This window comes from Stylophora pistillata, chromosome 6 (assembly GCF_964205215.1).
Source record: "Stylophora pistillata chromosome 6, jaStyPist1.2, whole genome shotgun sequence".
NCBI lineage: Eukaryota > Metazoa > Cnidaria > Anthozoa > Scleractinia > Pocilloporidae > Stylophora > Stylophora pistillata.
The window spans coordinates 35,524,271-35,540,282 of NC_142524.1; the positions used below are offsets into that span (position 1 = coordinate 35,524,271).

Below are 16,012 nucleotides of genomic sequence, written 5' to 3' on the forward strand. Positions count from 1 at the left end.
ATTTTCTCAAAACATTTTTGCATTTTTTTCAAGACTTCAAGACTTCAAGACCCAAATTTTTCAAAGTTTATCTACCAACTAATACTTATCTTGACAAAATGGTCACTTACCTCCCTCAGGGGTGGACACTGTTACATTGTTACTGAGAATAAACCCAACAGAATTCGACGCATTCACCCAGAGTCTGTAATCACTGAATGGAAGAAGGCCATTGTATGTGAACAGCTTTTCAGCTTCCTCAACAGAAATAGCAGTTTCAATATGATTCTCAGTTCTCAAGTCAACCGAGTCGAGGATAACAAATTTTCCGTACACCATTAAGTTGTAAAACAACTTTCCGTTTGGCAAAGCCACGCGTGTCCAGTTAGCATCAACCGCTGTAGCATTGCGGACGCGTGCAGTCAGAGTAACATTTCCATTCGGTGCAACTTCTTTCGTAAAAGCCACAGCTTCTGCTCCATAAGCACAGCCTTGCGCAGTGCAAGCTCGAACGCGGAAAGTATGGCGGCTGTAAGGTTTCAATCGATCCGCTGTGTAATTCGTAAGCTGTGATTCATTCAACACAGGCTCTGGAACCCCATCTTGGTACAGTTCATAGTTTAAAATTACACCGTTTGGTTTTTCCGGCGGCAACATGATCACGAATAGAGCATATGGACTGAGAGCAATGACGTCAGGTGCTGGGATATCATCAGGAATATCCTCGTGTGTCGTTACCTGGGCCGCAGCACTAAATGTCCCGCCACCTCCACTGAAGGGGCGCACTCGAACGTAATACAATGTCCCTGCCGTAAGATTTGTAATAACTGTGCTGAACACATCAGGGGTGGCGTTAAATTTCGAAACGTACGCGTTTAAAACGTTACTGGTTGCGAATAGTATTTCATAACGTACAATTACCCCATTTGTTACATTTGGAGCCTGCCATCTGACTTCAACCGTGGTTCTTCCTCGTACAAAAACCACTGGGGTATGGACTCCCTCCGGGGGTAACTCTCCGGTTCTTAATCTGACTTCCGGTCCTTGAGCGCAGCCGATCCTCGTGCAAGCTGTTAGCTTCAGGAGGTATTCTGTATAGACCTGTAAGTTCCGTATTGTGAAGTTGTTTTCTATTCCGCTGAACACCAATTGTCCATCCAGGGTCAGATTGTACTGGGTGATGACACCATTAGGGCGTCCCGGCTCGGTCCAGTGCACCTCAAGCTCTCTTGGACGTCGGACAGCGGTAGGGCCTGGGACATTCTCTGGGACTAAGATCAAAATAAAATTTGTACATTTTTGGTAGAGAGAGAAGGAAAAACGTTCGCCAAAGACTGTCAGTCAGAATAATGTCGTGGAATTACTTGACATGAGTAATAAAGGTATCCTTGAAGATAAAAATATTACTTAACAAACTCAAACGGTAAAAAACAAAACAAAACAAATAAACAAAATAGGATACCTGACTCTTCGGTCGTAACGTTTTTACCAGGCCCCACTGAACTTCCCCCGACTGTGGTGGCCTGAATTCTGATTTCATAAGTGGTATGGGGTTGAAGACCAGATATCGTAACGTTAAGTACACTTGTATCTGTGATGACTGTCTCAACCGCTGGCGCCCCAGGGGGGTTGACACGGTAAGATAATATCCTATACTCTGTTATCACTCCATTGGGCCGCTCTGGTAGTGCCCAGCTTACAATCACTGTTTCACCGCCGGGTAGAGGTGTTAACTGAATAGGAGCCTGGATACCATTTGGGGCTATAGTAAAAATAAAGGAGAAAACAGCTGTTAGTAAACTAAAAGCTCTCTCGGGATGAACAAATCGTGTGCTCTAGTGCTACTGTTTATTGTTATGTTTTTTTGCTTAATCTTGGTTCCAGTGTTTTAAATTTCAACGGTTACTAACTTTTGAAAATGTATACTGAGTACATACGAAACGTCAAGTCATAATCAAAATGTGCAAGTTCAATATGTTTATCACTGCTGTTTGTGTCTTATTTTTGATCAAATCGTGTTGTCTAGATCATTTTTCGTTATCAACTGTAACATTATCGCAATTTTCAATTGAGAGTCGAAGGTAATCCTGGATTGCACTGGTTTCGCTTCACTGTGCTCTGCGATTGGTCCAGAATACTCGCACCACCTAGGTCTCATTTGTAGTTCTTCTTAGTCTCTGCCTTAAAATTTTTGCCGTATATTGAATCAGCTAGTAATCCCCTCATTGATATTTTTTCTTTACTCTCATAACCTGTCTGCCTGATATTGTAATGATCTTGTGAGGGGAAATTCTGTCCTCGTCACTCTTGGGAATTACAGGATTAACCAATCAGATGCAAACCTTGTTCCAATGGTTACATGTGTTTTCTCGGAGTTTTTTTTTGTTTTTAATTTGTATTCTCATTCTTCTGATAATTTTCCTTCCTTCTGACAGGCTGTTGTTATTAATTTGCTTTTTGTTTTACAACAATTGATTAAATCGCACTCTGATAATCAATTAGTGTAACCTTGAGATTATGAGCTGTTCACTTTCGTTAGATATAACTAGGAGACTTCAGAGATTTTACATTAACTGCAACGGTAAAGTTTTATTAACAGGTTAAAATACAGAGATATATCCTTCTTTCTTGTTTGATCAGCCATTTCTCGTCTTTCTCAAACTGATCTTTTAAGTACTGGTAGCCAGTTTCTGCCGCACTAAGTAACTCAGAACAAAGTTACCTCTTGCCTAATAGGTGGGATTCTTATTCAGGACAGTGTACCCCCTATATCTAAGGTTTGCCGAATAAAGTGTCTTTGTCCTGGAAAATGTCAAATAAGAATTTATCCGCTTACCTCCCTGGCCACTGCGTGTTGAGATCCACTCGCTTTTAGCTGAACCTGAAGTTCCATCATGGTAACTTTCCACACGGTAGAGGTAATCTGATAAAAACAAGAAAGAATGTACATTATTTTTCGCGAATGACGACTAAGTTTTCGTTAGGTTTCGATCTTTCTCGTGTACGACGGGAGTGGAATTTTCTTCCATTTCTATTTCCCTGCAGGATGATAACAACGTTATTGACCAGTAACTGGCCCTAAACGAAAAAGACAAAGTTTCCTTTCTTATTCTGTCAACATACCTGTGAAAATGTCAACGGATGAGTCATTAAATCTCTCTGTCTTCCCAGAGTACACCACAGAACTATTGGAGGGTAAACATTTTCCTAGTTGACCGCTGATCGCTATCGTGGACTCAGGGCGGCAGCCATCAAGGTCTGCGTTATGCATGGTAGTAACTGCCGTTATGTAATCGATTTCTTTCGCCGCAGACTGAACAATTATACAACCACCAAATGACGACTCCACAGTCACCCCAGCCTGTCGGGCGATTGTTTCGGTCGAAGAGGCCCAAGGGACCCCTCCGATGAAAATGCTGGATTGTATGTTAAGGTTAACGATTCCAGTTCCAACCTCAGTTTTACCATCGAGGATGACCGTCAACCTGTTGTTGAAATTAGTTAAAGTCATGTTGTGCCATCGTCCATCACAAATTTCACCGGACGGCGGTTGAACTGTCACATCGCCTCGCACACTGGACGTGGCGTATCTTGTTTCAACTCGATTGTCAGAAAACTGAATAGAAAATGTGGTTGTTGATCCGTGTGCAAACAGAAGCATGCCTGATGACAGCTGAGTGCGGAACTTTAAAGAAAAGCTGAAAATATTGGTGCTGAGAATGTCCTCTGGGTCCATAGCGACATAACCACCACCCCTGAGAAACAAAGCTCTTTTGTTGTCTCTCTCTGGACATCCATATCGCTGAGGCTCAACACTGACCGCTTCTAATGCAGTAGTCCAATCAAGCTGCTTTGAGACTGAAGCAGCCTGCTCTGAGGTGACTTCACGTATACAACCAATAAAGTTGATCTTTTCAATTTTAGAATTTCCTGTGTCCGGCCGAAGAATTGTGAACGAAGATGGAAGACCCCCAATGTAGACTCCAGTGTTTGCTGATATCACAGTAGCGGCGCCTGGACTGTCCTGACTGGCTTGGTAACCGTCCACTGTAAGAGTTCCCCGGCGGCTGACACGTGACACCCTCAACAAATGCCACTCGCCATCGTCGAAGCGAACCGGCTGGTTAATTGTGAAGGCGGCAGGGCCATCCTGACAATCGAATATCAACCATGGCTTTCCACTCTTCAATTGAACTGCTAACATGTCAGTCTGTGAGCCATCTGAAGCTAGGAAGAGAAGTAGACCTAACGCATACTGGGTGCGAAACCAGAACTGGATGTCATTTCTTGCACCGGCTTGAACAAAGTCTGAACGAAACTTGTAGAATCCAAGACCTGGGAAATGCACACCTTCCGACACCACAGGGGGTGGGAAGTGCAGGGCAGAGTAAGCTCGGCTCAGGTTATAACTTGGCGGTAAAGGACCGTTAGGGATCCGGGGTTGAGACCAACTCAGGTACACTGTGGACGAACCAACTGAGAAGACCGATGGAGATCCCTGTTCCTCGGGAGCTGTACGAAAGTAAATCAGTTAAAAAACTGTTAGTAACAAGATCATCATAAAAATTATAAGTTGGAAAAGGAGTAGAATAATTAACGAATAAGAAGAAGAAAATCTCTTTTAAACGTAAACCTTGACCTCAAAAGTATCCAAGATTAGAGAAATCTGTTTCTGACTTCACATTCTGTTTTACTCTACCCAGTACACTGAGGACTGAAGCTGTATTAATTCTCCTTTACTGTCGCAGGTACTGATGTATTCTTTACAGTGCACCAGGGTCTAATTGACCACCATCACCAATGACACTTTAAATCTGGACTACATACCTGCCGCTAGTGTCCGCGCAAGTGCCTGTGGACTATGCCCTGAGCAGGCAAAACTGTTACAAGCTGTTATTGTGAATTTATATTGAGTGTACGGCTCTAATCCGACGATCACGCCCTGTCGCTCAGACCCAGGCACCTCTACAGCCATCTCAGCAACTGAGCTAGAGGGAGACTGGTACTTGTAAATGATGTAGCGAGTGATGACACCTTGGGGGGTCTGGGGAGGACTCCAGGAAACTATAACAGCACTGCTGTTAAAGGCATTAGCGCCAGTGCTCATGAAATTTTCGCCGAGTGGAGCTAAATTGAAATAGAAAAGTAAAACAGTGTTTATATTTTTAACGTCGTAGCATGTTTTCATTTCCTGCATCATTTTCGGGGGCTACGAAACCTCTTATATTCATGATGTTTTCGTCCAAAGGAGCTACATCAAATAAATGTCAGTTCTTAAATTTCTATCATTGCATGAAACTCTTCGTGTAACACCATCTCAAGAGAGATAGTATGCCAGAAAGTATAAAGTAAGTCAGTTGTTCCTATGATAAAAAAAGGTGTGCTCGCAGTGGCCTGATGTTTAGCACGCTGAAGTTCGGAGAGAGAGGTCTGAGCCCCACCCAGGGGGTAGCCAGTTCGCACAGCTGAGTTGTGCACCTGAGGAAGAAACATTATCAGTGAACTGGCTGAGAAAGTTAATGACATTCCACCCAAGATGAAAGCGATACTAATGGGGTTTTTAAGCTATCGGATCTGATAACCAACCTCAGAGATATAGGCCACCTGGCTCACGACCAGACAAAACTTTTCATCCTTATTATTATTCATATTCCTCGAAAATATGGATCTACCGGTCTCGTAAGCGACCGGAGTTTTGTTTGATCAGTCAAAGCCAGTTGTTCCTCAGTTCTTTTATAGCATTCCATATCGTTTGTTTACTCATTCAAAAAACTTACTTCCTTCCCCAGTCCTATGCCTTGTCCAATTACTATCTCGGTCTCCCTTGACTTGCGCAGTAAATGTGCGCACCCTGAACTCATAAACCGTGAACGGAACCAGTCCTGTCACGTTTGTCTCTCTAAAGTTGGTAGTGGTTGGGTCATGCGCAGGATTGCTGTTGAACTTCAAGACTCCGTCGCTTGTGTCTCCGTCTGCACGCATGTACAGCTCATAACGAAGAATTCTTCCGTTCGGCTCGAACGGCTCGTCCCATTCCACCCTCACTGCTGTGCCTCCCGGAAGAGACGTTACATTTGGTGCTGGTTGAAAATCCGGAAGTGTTGGTAGCGTTAGGATGGTTGTCGCGTTACTCCGACCGCATCCTCCATTGGTACAAGCCACTACTGAAAAGTTGTAGACAGTGTATGGTTTAAGATTCCCTAACTTACACGTGAAAATAACCCCTTGACAGTCTACAACTTCAACTGCACTTCGGCTATTGGTAGATACCAGGCGATATTCGGTAATGCGACCGTTTGGCATGCTGGGAGGCTGCCATGAAGCAGTTGCATTCCTGGGCAGAATATCTGTGATCACGGGCGCAGAAATGCCACCTGGCGCGTCTTGGAAAGTGCGATACACGTTTCCGTCGTCTAAACTTCTTGTCTGACCAGATTCAGTGTAAGCGATGATGTAATAATAGTACACGGTGTCAGGAGTGAGCCCACTGTCATTGAATGTGCGGTTCAGTCCAGTGTAAGCCAGGGTATCATTTCTGTACAACTCGTAGCGCAGGATGACGCCGTTAGGATTGTCTGGCGGAGACCATGTTAACATTATTACACGGGAAGATAGAACTGTTACAAACGGTGCAGGCTGCTCAGATGGAGCTGAAATTAAACGAAAACACGACTTAATATGAAGTAAAGTAAACCCAAAGTTATCCCGGATTAATATCGACACAATTCAGATCACTCATATCATAGCCAGAAATTTCCGTTACCTCCGCTGCAGCCATACTTGTTGTTCTGTTGAAGATTTATGGTTCCATTTTTACACTTGTCGCACTGTTTTCCTTCGACATTATCTTTGCACGAACACTGTCCAGTTTCATCGCATTGATTGATAAGACTACCAGCCACATTGCAGTTACAAGGAATACAGCTGAGCGAACAAAGAACAGAATATCATTAAGTTGGAAAGGATGATAAGGCTCCATTACTTTCGCTCGATGATTGGAGTTTCTTCAGAGTAGCAATATACAAGTACAAGTATTATCGCGAGATTAGTGAGCAACAGTCTTCCACCTTTCGGAGGTTCGAAACATAAGCTTATCAACTTCACTGAGGCAGTTCATTTGCCTCGACCTCAAAGCAACCTGTTCTTCATAGCTGACCCTACATGCATGCATGCATGCATGCATGCATACATACATACATAAGCTTTATTTATCCTCGGATTTTAATCTCCGATCCTAATTACTAATTTTAAAAGTTACAGCAAGAACAAGGCTAAAAAGATAAAAAAATAATCCATAATATAATAATATAATAATCATTAATATAATAATATAATGTAATATTAATGTAATATTAACAGAAACCGTGCACTAACAGTTAGTCACTATAGTCTACAGTCTTCCTAAAGACCTAACATTGCTGGTCGCACGAGGAAAGTACAGCTAAGCATCACTGATGTCTTCGGCATTTCTCGATATCCCTTGACGATTATGTTAATCTTGAATAAAAGTTAGAATATAAGGTAATAAATTCTGAGTATAAAGCGAACATCGTGCAGCTAAATATTCTACTCACTTTCCTGTTATTGTAAAACCATAAAAGCCATCTACACATCTATCACACCGCTGCCCACCAATGTTTGCCTTACAGGTACACTGGCCAGTGTCATTGCAGTTTCTTCCAACAGATCCAGTCGGGTTACACTGGCATTGGACGCAGCCTTGTCCCGCTGGATTCCAGTAATATTCCGCTGCACAGGAGTCACAGCGTAGCCCAGACACACTGGACATACAGAAGCACTGTCCATTGCTCGAACACTGGAGTTCATCTGCAAGACGAAGAGAGAACGTAAATGAACATTGAACACATGTAAGTCGAAGTTTCCTACGAGGTGTAGTTTGGGTCTGGCAAGAATTGATTGGTAAACATTGTTACATATCTAGAAGAATAGCATTTGTTTGAAGGAAAACTGATAGCGATAACTGTGAAGGGTTTCCTTAAAACGTGCGATAAATCAATTTAAAAACGATTTTCCATATGAGAGGGCACCCACTTCAACATCTTCCACAAACGGATAGAATTTGGGTCGGCACAACAGTGCAAACAGCGAAAGAAAAGAGTAAATATAGGTTGAATGGAAAAAAAAAACAAAAACAAAAAACAAGGTCTATTTTTCGAACTAGTTTCCCACAAACTGTCAATTTTGATCGGCTCTGAGAAAAAGTCTAGAGTCTAGAGTCTAGAAGACCGGCAACAGCCTTTGTACATCGGAATCGTTACGCCTAAACAAGTCTGTAGAACTTCTGCTTCAAAACAGAATTATTTTGTTAATTTTACATCCCCTTCACCAGCAAAGATTTAAGCTCATATTGCTCTGACTTGTGATAATAGAACCTTACAAAGCACACTGATGGTACCTGGGTTCTTTTTGTCGCCATCTATGGTTCCCTTGGGGTAACAGTTACACGCTTGACATCCATTAGGATCTGATTGGTTGAGACCAAACGTTCCCGGCTTACATTGGTTGCAGGTCTGCCCAATCACCAACGGCTTACATGTACAGTTTCCAGATTGCTGCTCACACTGACCAGACCCTCCTACAGTTCCTTTAGTGTCGCATGTACACTGTGTACACCCCTGTGGATTGCTTTGTGACAGATTATAGAATCCCTGCTTGCACTGGTCGCAGTTAATGCCTTCCACATTAAGCTTACAGGTACATTTACCAGTAGTTTTGTCGCACTTGTCCAAAAACGATGACGGTGTTCCAGCAACAGAGCAGTTGCATGATGAACAACCACTCGGTGTAAGGCTATGGAAACCATCTTTACACTGATCGCATTTGCGTCCAATCACTCCAGCTTTGCAAGAGCACTGCCCTGTAACTGAGTTACAAGTGTTTACATTCCCAGCTGTCGTTCCAAACGGATCACAGTCGCATGTCTTACAGCCTAAGGGTTCATGCCCAGACAGACCCCAGTACCCTGCCTTACAGGTGTCACACGTTCTTCCTGTCACCCTGTCTTTACAGTAACACTGTCCTGATGTTGCATGACATGAAAAATTCCGGTTTATGGTGCCATCGAGAACACAGTCACATGAGATGCATCCAGTTGCATGGCTGGCTTTGAGATCATAAAATCCAACTTTACACTCATCACATTGACGTCCTTGGGTTTTGTCTTTACAAACACACTGACCAGCAACTACACTTGAGTTGGAATCATCCTATCCATTTAAAAACACAATTTAATTGGAAACGAATTGTCAACACAGTCAAAGAGCTTACACTTGAACATAGAAAGAAGCATTTTAAATGGAAAAAAAAAAATTGCTCTGACCGCTCCAACTACTGCATAAGGTGTTTCTTTTTTCATGGATAGCTAACGCCAAAGTGCCTATTTTTATGTTTTCAAACTTACGAATAAAACAATAGATACTACTACAAGGCTTTGAGAAATAATAAACTCTTAGGTTAACATTTATTCCCTAGAACTTTCAGCATTTCATTCCTCCGCGAATTTGCAATGAATTTCTCCTTCGATTTAGATCAACGTACGTAGCCATACTTGTAATTACATGCAGATAGCTGACCCTTGACAAAGTGCTTCAGAAATTTAATGCTATAAATAGGTTTCGTAAAATGAGCATACTGAAAATGCTTGGCCAGAAATTTGTCATTTTCAGCTGATCTTTTTAAGATATGCATTATGCCAGACTAGCTTTTCCCATTTACGACATCCATCTTCTTGGTTAAAGCTTGTTTGATTCGTGTTTGTGAATTGGTACACGTACCCTCCATCTCCTAAGCAACATACTAACTTGTCATTACCGACCTTAACACAATCCAATTCTCCAGGCTGCACCCCAGGCCCCTCACATCCACAAGGTGAACACACATCTGGTGACTTTAGACTCTTCCCAGACTCCCTGTAGAATCTTTCCTTGCACACATCACAGAAACGACCCGTAGTGTTGTGTTGACAGTTTATACACACACCCCCTCCGCCCTGGGTACGTGAGTTAGGGCTGGTGTCCAGAGTTTGATTGTAAACACAGCTTTTGGTGTGATCATTACACTCACACTTTACACAGGGGTATGAGTCATCATGATCACCTCTTCTAAATGGTTTGTTATTGTATAGAGACTTGCAACGATTGCACTGAAATGGAAAAAAAAAGTAATTTATATTAGAAAACCAAAATCAGACCTGAAATAACATCATTTACTTACAATACAAGGTTTAAAAGACATTGGTAGATTGTTTATTTTCGTCTGAGATCATAGAGAATGGTCTTTTATGTCAGGTCATGGTAAGTATCACAAAGCTTTGTTTTTTCCTCACAAAGAAAACCTAAATTAATCAACTGACAGATCATGTAGCATTTAAGCAGCAACTGAAACATCAGACTTTCAATTGGTGGAATTTGTTCAGCTTTAATCATTTCACTCTCAGGGGTGGACAAGAAATACTTTCTCCTCACAATTTCAATAGAATATCAAGCAGACAAGTGATGAGAATATGGAAAAATATCAATTGCAGGATAACCATCAGATCTAAATTCTCAGAACTAAAATTACAAGCAGTATATGGCAGACATAAAGAAAATTACTCAAAAGATCTGTGAATGAAAGGGTGAATGTGCAGGATTTTTCAAACAAAATTGATTTGATGAAAACTTTCATGAAATAAAATTTAATGTACTTTATCTAAATACATTGTATAACTACAATGAAGCAAAGACATATTTCAGCTCATCAAACAGTTCTTACAGTTTCTCCTTCTGTGTTAGTTGATGGATGACAGTCACAAACACATCGTCCAATGTGCGTAGAATTCCCTTCAATATAGCTGAAGGATGATGCATGACCAAAACACTCACATCTACAACGTAAGATATCTGGTCAGGACATCAAAATTGATGAATGCACATATGAATTCAAATTACCTCAACACTGCACAAAACTACATGTATCAACACAAGTTTAAACTCTCTCTTGTAGAACTACTTTTCAATCTTTGGCACCAAACCCCACCATCAACTCTGCCTACTTTTTGGCTCCATGAATGATCAATACTCTTATTCAAGTCAAAAAAAAGTTTCAAATTGGTAGCGACAGATTTTTAGGATCTGTCACCAAGCAGCTGACTGAAGTTCCAGACAGTGCTTTTGCTGAGAAAGGATGTTCCCCCAGTGTACCCTGACGTAATTACAACTTAAGATTACCCAAAAATAACCACTCTAAATTGCTAACCTCCCAGTGACAAGAATTCGTTCCAAGCCATAGTATCGATGCTGAGGATTCTGTACCAGAGTGTGATTGTAAAAATTAAACTTCACATGAGTAGATTTTAAGAACTGCAACAGTCTGTCTGAGCAGTAAAGATTACTACATCCAGAACCAAATGGTCTCACTGGAATGTTGGAGCCTGGAGGTGGTGGATATTCTGTCTGAAAGGTCAAAACTTCTCGGCTGGGCAGCAAAGGTCTAAAATAAAACAAACATAACCATGAGGAAACAATTTGAACCATGCCTGTTCCTAAAGTTTTTCAAAAAAATTCCAAGTTCAGTTTAACTGTAATGTATCAATACAGACCAGAAACTATATTCATTTTTTCCTGAAAAAATTATGCTATTGTTAATGAAAAACAACAACTTACTTCACATATTGAACACAGTTTACAGAGTCAGGTTGTGTCAATGGACCATTGTTTTGTAAATGAAATGAGGCTACACAATCCTCCGCAAAATACTGCCATGGCTCATAAGTGTGTCCGCTGTCCACTGATCGCTCAATCTTTATCGCTCCAGGCACAGGTCCATAGAAAGTCAAGACAATGTAGAACACCTAAAGTATTTAACAGTTTATTTTTCACTTATTATAATGACTATGTGCATTTAACATTGCTAAAACGTGGCTCTGTAACAAATAAAAGAGAGTAATAAAACTGGTTTAAATTTGAGAAAAACTCATGAAGAAACAGAAAGTCACAGATTAAGAAATAATGTGTGGAGATTAAAACTGAAAACTCGTGGGGTAGGAGACGTTAATTTCTCAGGCACGAGATTACTGTGTGATGGATGTCCTCCCCTGGGGTGGGATGGGTGGATGTTATTGTTTAACAGGGCCCCATTTAAACTAGCAATTTGCTAAACTGGGCTACCCTGTATAAATATTCATAAATACAAAATAATACAAATGCAAATGGTTATCAATGGAGTCTTATGTGGTAAACTTGAACATTGGCCCGACAAACTTCATTTAGAAAACATTCCCGAAAAATTTGCCCAATACCCAGTGACACAAGTTCACACATTCACCCTAATCATCTAGTTATTTGGGAATCTACAGCACAATCATGGACTTATAGCTAAATGACTAACTCATTTACACATGGCAGACAGCCAGTAGAATATGCAATTTGCTGACATCTCTTGCCGCAAGAATCGTTTTTTCTCAATAATATTATCATTATAATAATTCTGACTGCAAAGAAAAACTTCTTTTTCCTTCACAGTTAACATTACTCAAAATTGTAAAACCCACCTGTAATCCTGTATATGCCAAATTTATGCGAATGGTTGCATTTTCTGTGATCTCTGACAGCCAGAAGCTGAGTGTGTCACCATCTGTAGCAAACTCAATTGGGTGAGCCGTGTCAGAGAGTCGAGATAATGTGTCAGTGTCTCCATCTAAGTTTTTCAGACACTTGGCTGGTTCAGCAACATTTATTTTTGGATGTGTAGGAGGACATCGACAATTACTAGCAACATAAACTGTTGGAAGGACTCCTGTGAAAGCTTCTTCTGCTTCCCTGAGGGGAAAAAAAGTATATTATATTTTACATGTTATTGTTGTTCTTTTTCCAATCTTGGTTACCATAGGGGTACTGATGAAAAAAATCAGGAAATATTCAGTGATTATTCAGTGTTCAAGGATTTCTTCCTAATAATCTTTTACTTCCATTAAGTAGCAAACACATGTTAACTGTTTAAAATGTGTGTGTACCTGTTAGTCAAAGCTCTTTCATACATAAAGATATCCTGCATCAGGCCTTCATACTGCCACTCAGCATCACCTAAACACAGAATAGAAAAGTTACAGAAAATGAGTAAACCACAATTAAATGATTCATCTTTGTATTAATATAATTATGTGTACATCATCTACAAGGTTGTGTGTTGTTTACCCTACATTTAAACCTTATCAGATAGGTGTAATGTAGGCAAGAAATTTGTAAAAATTAAAACTCATCCCTCAGGACTAAAAAAAGATACCAAAGGATGTGATGAAGTCCCTTAATCAAATCTCTTAAAAGACTTACAGACACTCTATGTACTTTCTTTTCTCTGACAGTTCCACACGTCCAAGTTACATTAAGATGGCCAAGATTTATCTGATCCAATTAAATCTCAAGTAATATCTGAGTGCAAGAATATGCTGAAGTGCTCTCATCTCCCACTCCCCTCTAGCCAAAAACAAGTTTGTCTGCTACAAATCTCAACAAATATCCCTTTTTCCTTTAGAAATCTCTCTGGGTAAACCTTTAGGACAGGGATTACCAGATATGCAAGAATTCATGCAGTCCCAATATTTTGCTACTTTCTACTTAAAACAAAAAGGAAAAAAAAAAGCAAGTATAATTAGTCTATTCAATACACCTACACAATGTTCTCTCAACAATTACTATGTATTGTATTACATTGTAACATTTATTGACCAAATTGAAATATGGCATCCAATTTGAATTACCAATGTTTTGGACTTACTAGCCTCGTCTTGACGTGGAAACTCAAAAGGATTATCACATGTGTGAGAGGCTAGTATGTCCAGAACAATGGCAATTCAAATTGGACGCCATATTTTGATTCGGTCAACTGTTACGTGTTACTTTCTCCAAGAAGTACTCTTGATATAAGAAAACGAGTACTGATTACCACATACATACTTAAACTCTCCATTAATTTTCATTAGGACACATAAAGAAGCTTAAGTGGGGAATTATTGATAGTTCTATCATGTGATCCATGGCAGAGGTTTGACAGTCAATTGTAATTCAAAGAGGCCGGTCATGTACATACCTCCATATTTCTGTCCAATTCGAATACCACCTCCAGAGTCAAGAATGTAATCATTCAGAGTCACAAAATTTGCATTCATCAGTTTACCATCAATGTAATATGACAGTGCTTTATTAATAACAGCTACTGTTATTAAATGCCACTCATCCGGTTGAAGCTTTTCACTTTGGCTCTGCAGAAGGTTGTATGTAGCAACAGACGCATTTCCAGTAGCAGGTCGATAGTAAAACATCAGGTTATAGTCCTGAATAACAAGTTGAAAGACATTGGCAAAATCTGGAGGAGTGGTCTCATCTTTAGAAATAATTGTGCTGTTGAGAGTAAAAAAATTCATAAATTGAAAGTGTTTCCTAAAAATTGCAATTTTACATACATTGACATGACTTTTATACAATGTCAAAAATCCTTCCAAATATTTAAACGTAGAATAATTAGAAGTAAAATAGTAAATTTTTGGCAAGATGAGACTTATGATTTTTCTTTAAACACTTAAGGATCTTCAAAGTATTTGAAGAATATGTAATAAAATATAACAAACCACAAAATCACCATGAATAAATTGCCGAACCTGCAAAACTACCACACAAAGTTACTCAGAATATGGGAAACAATCAAGCTCCAATTTGCATGATGAAAGACAGCAAATCCAATATACGGATAATCTGTATACTAATGGCGGAAAGGAAAAATCGATTTCTATTATTTCAATTATTTTCTTTTCCAATTACAATTCCCTTATTCGAATCATTTTTCTCATTTCTTCTCAAATCTGATGATGTTTCAAAATCGGAGGACAATAATACAAACGAACTCTGATTAAAATTAACTTACGTTTGATATCAAGTAAATATCAATTAAATTACACTCATCGATTACATGTACGTGATTGATTTCCAAAGTCCGCTAAAGGTCGTATTGAACTAATTAATTTTATGTACCCCTAAAAATCGTTTGATTGATCGCCGAAATTAATCGCATAGAGTTGCATCGAGCTCGATGAAAGCGGGTTTACGATGAACTACAATTAATGTTAAAACGACTCTATACTTAACTTGTACCGTTCAGTCAATTCAAATACCTCGCAGCCGGATCAACAAATCTAACATGATAGTAACATAAACTTACCCTTTGTTTCCTCCCTTCTGTTTAATCCAAACACTGATGGTGAACCCAGGGTTCTGAAAGTTTATAAAAGGAACCCGCAAAGGTTGTATATATGAATCACCTTGAAATCGGAATGATCTGACAATAGTTCCATTCCTTGGATCGCCATCTTGAGTAACTCTAACTTTATTCGAGGTGAAAGCTAAATCTGTAGGAACAGGTTTGGCTGAACCACAATTGGTACAACAAGCAAATTCACAGTTTTTTTCGACACAAGTTGTCAAAGACGCTTGCCGAGTCAACGACTGGCAATATTTGCTAGATGTTGCTCCACAAGTTGAAGAAGAAGTTATTGGTTTTAGTACTGCAAGATCCTCTAATTTCGGAAAATAGCCTTGGCCACATGTTGAAGAAAGGTTCCAAATAAGTATAATATAGAAGTGCAAAATTTTCCTCTCCAGTTTCCAGCGAACTTTGAAAGGCATCGTGGAAATAGTATTAATTATCTGATATTCAGTTCAGCTAGCTAAACTTGACATCGAGTAGGATCGTGTACAAGAAACAAACAACGAATATCGGAAGGCGCTATTCGTTCGAATGTGGATGGTCTGTCACCTCTGGTTCACGCACATACATCTGATGTAGTCTTCCATTATGCAACTGATTTAAAAACAGTGTTATTTATAAGTTTACAATCGCAACGAAGAAATGTCGAGGTATGTGCAACGTACATTAATTAAATTTGTAAATGACGCTGGTTACCGTTGTCGTTATTGGTTGAGGTTACCCAGGTGGCTAATGACATATGCCTTAGCAACCAATTCGATCCATGATCAACGAAAAA

At 40.0% G+C, this 16,012-nt stretch overlaps 1 protein-coding gene across 2 annotated transcripts in view; it reads right to left on the bottom strand.

The window, feature by feature from the left end:
* Positions 1-16,003, bottom strand: part of LOC111318872 (usherin-like) — a 32,459-nt gene extending 16,456 nt beyond the window's left edge. For both annotated transcript variants that reach the window (XM_022921738.2, XM_088725830.1), the window contains exons 1-17: positions 15,190-16,003; positions 14,065-14,375; positions 12,992-13,061; positions 12,530-12,797; positions 11,643-11,830; positions 11,236-11,469; positions 10,753-10,864; positions 9,815-10,141; positions 8,396-9,206; positions 7,554-7,806; positions 6,743-6,903; positions 5,757-6,629; positions 4,807-5,106; positions 3,103-4,491; positions 2,816-2,902; positions 1,442-1,741; positions 111-1,250 (exon numbers count right to left, since the gene is read on the bottom strand). In XM_022921738.2, coding sequence (XP_022777473.2) covers positions 111-1,250; positions 1,442-1,741; positions 2,816-2,902; positions 3,103-4,491; positions 4,807-5,106; positions 5,757-6,629; positions 6,743-6,903; positions 7,554-7,806; positions 8,396-9,206; positions 9,815-10,141; positions 10,753-10,864; positions 11,236-11,469; positions 11,643-11,830; positions 12,530-12,797; positions 12,992-13,061; positions 14,065-14,375; positions 15,190-15,653 — 7,288 coding nt within the window. In that variant the 5' untranslated portion in view covers positions 15,654-16,003. The remainder of the gene's footprint in view (positions 1-110; positions 1,251-1,441; positions 1,742-2,815; positions 2,903-3,102; positions 4,492-4,806; positions 5,107-5,756; positions 6,630-6,742; positions 6,904-7,553; positions 7,807-8,395; positions 9,207-9,814; positions 10,142-10,752; positions 10,865-11,235; positions 11,470-11,642; positions 11,831-12,529; positions 12,798-12,991; positions 13,062-14,064; positions 14,376-15,189) is intronic.
* Between the last annotated feature and the right edge of the window lie 9 nt (positions 16,004-16,012).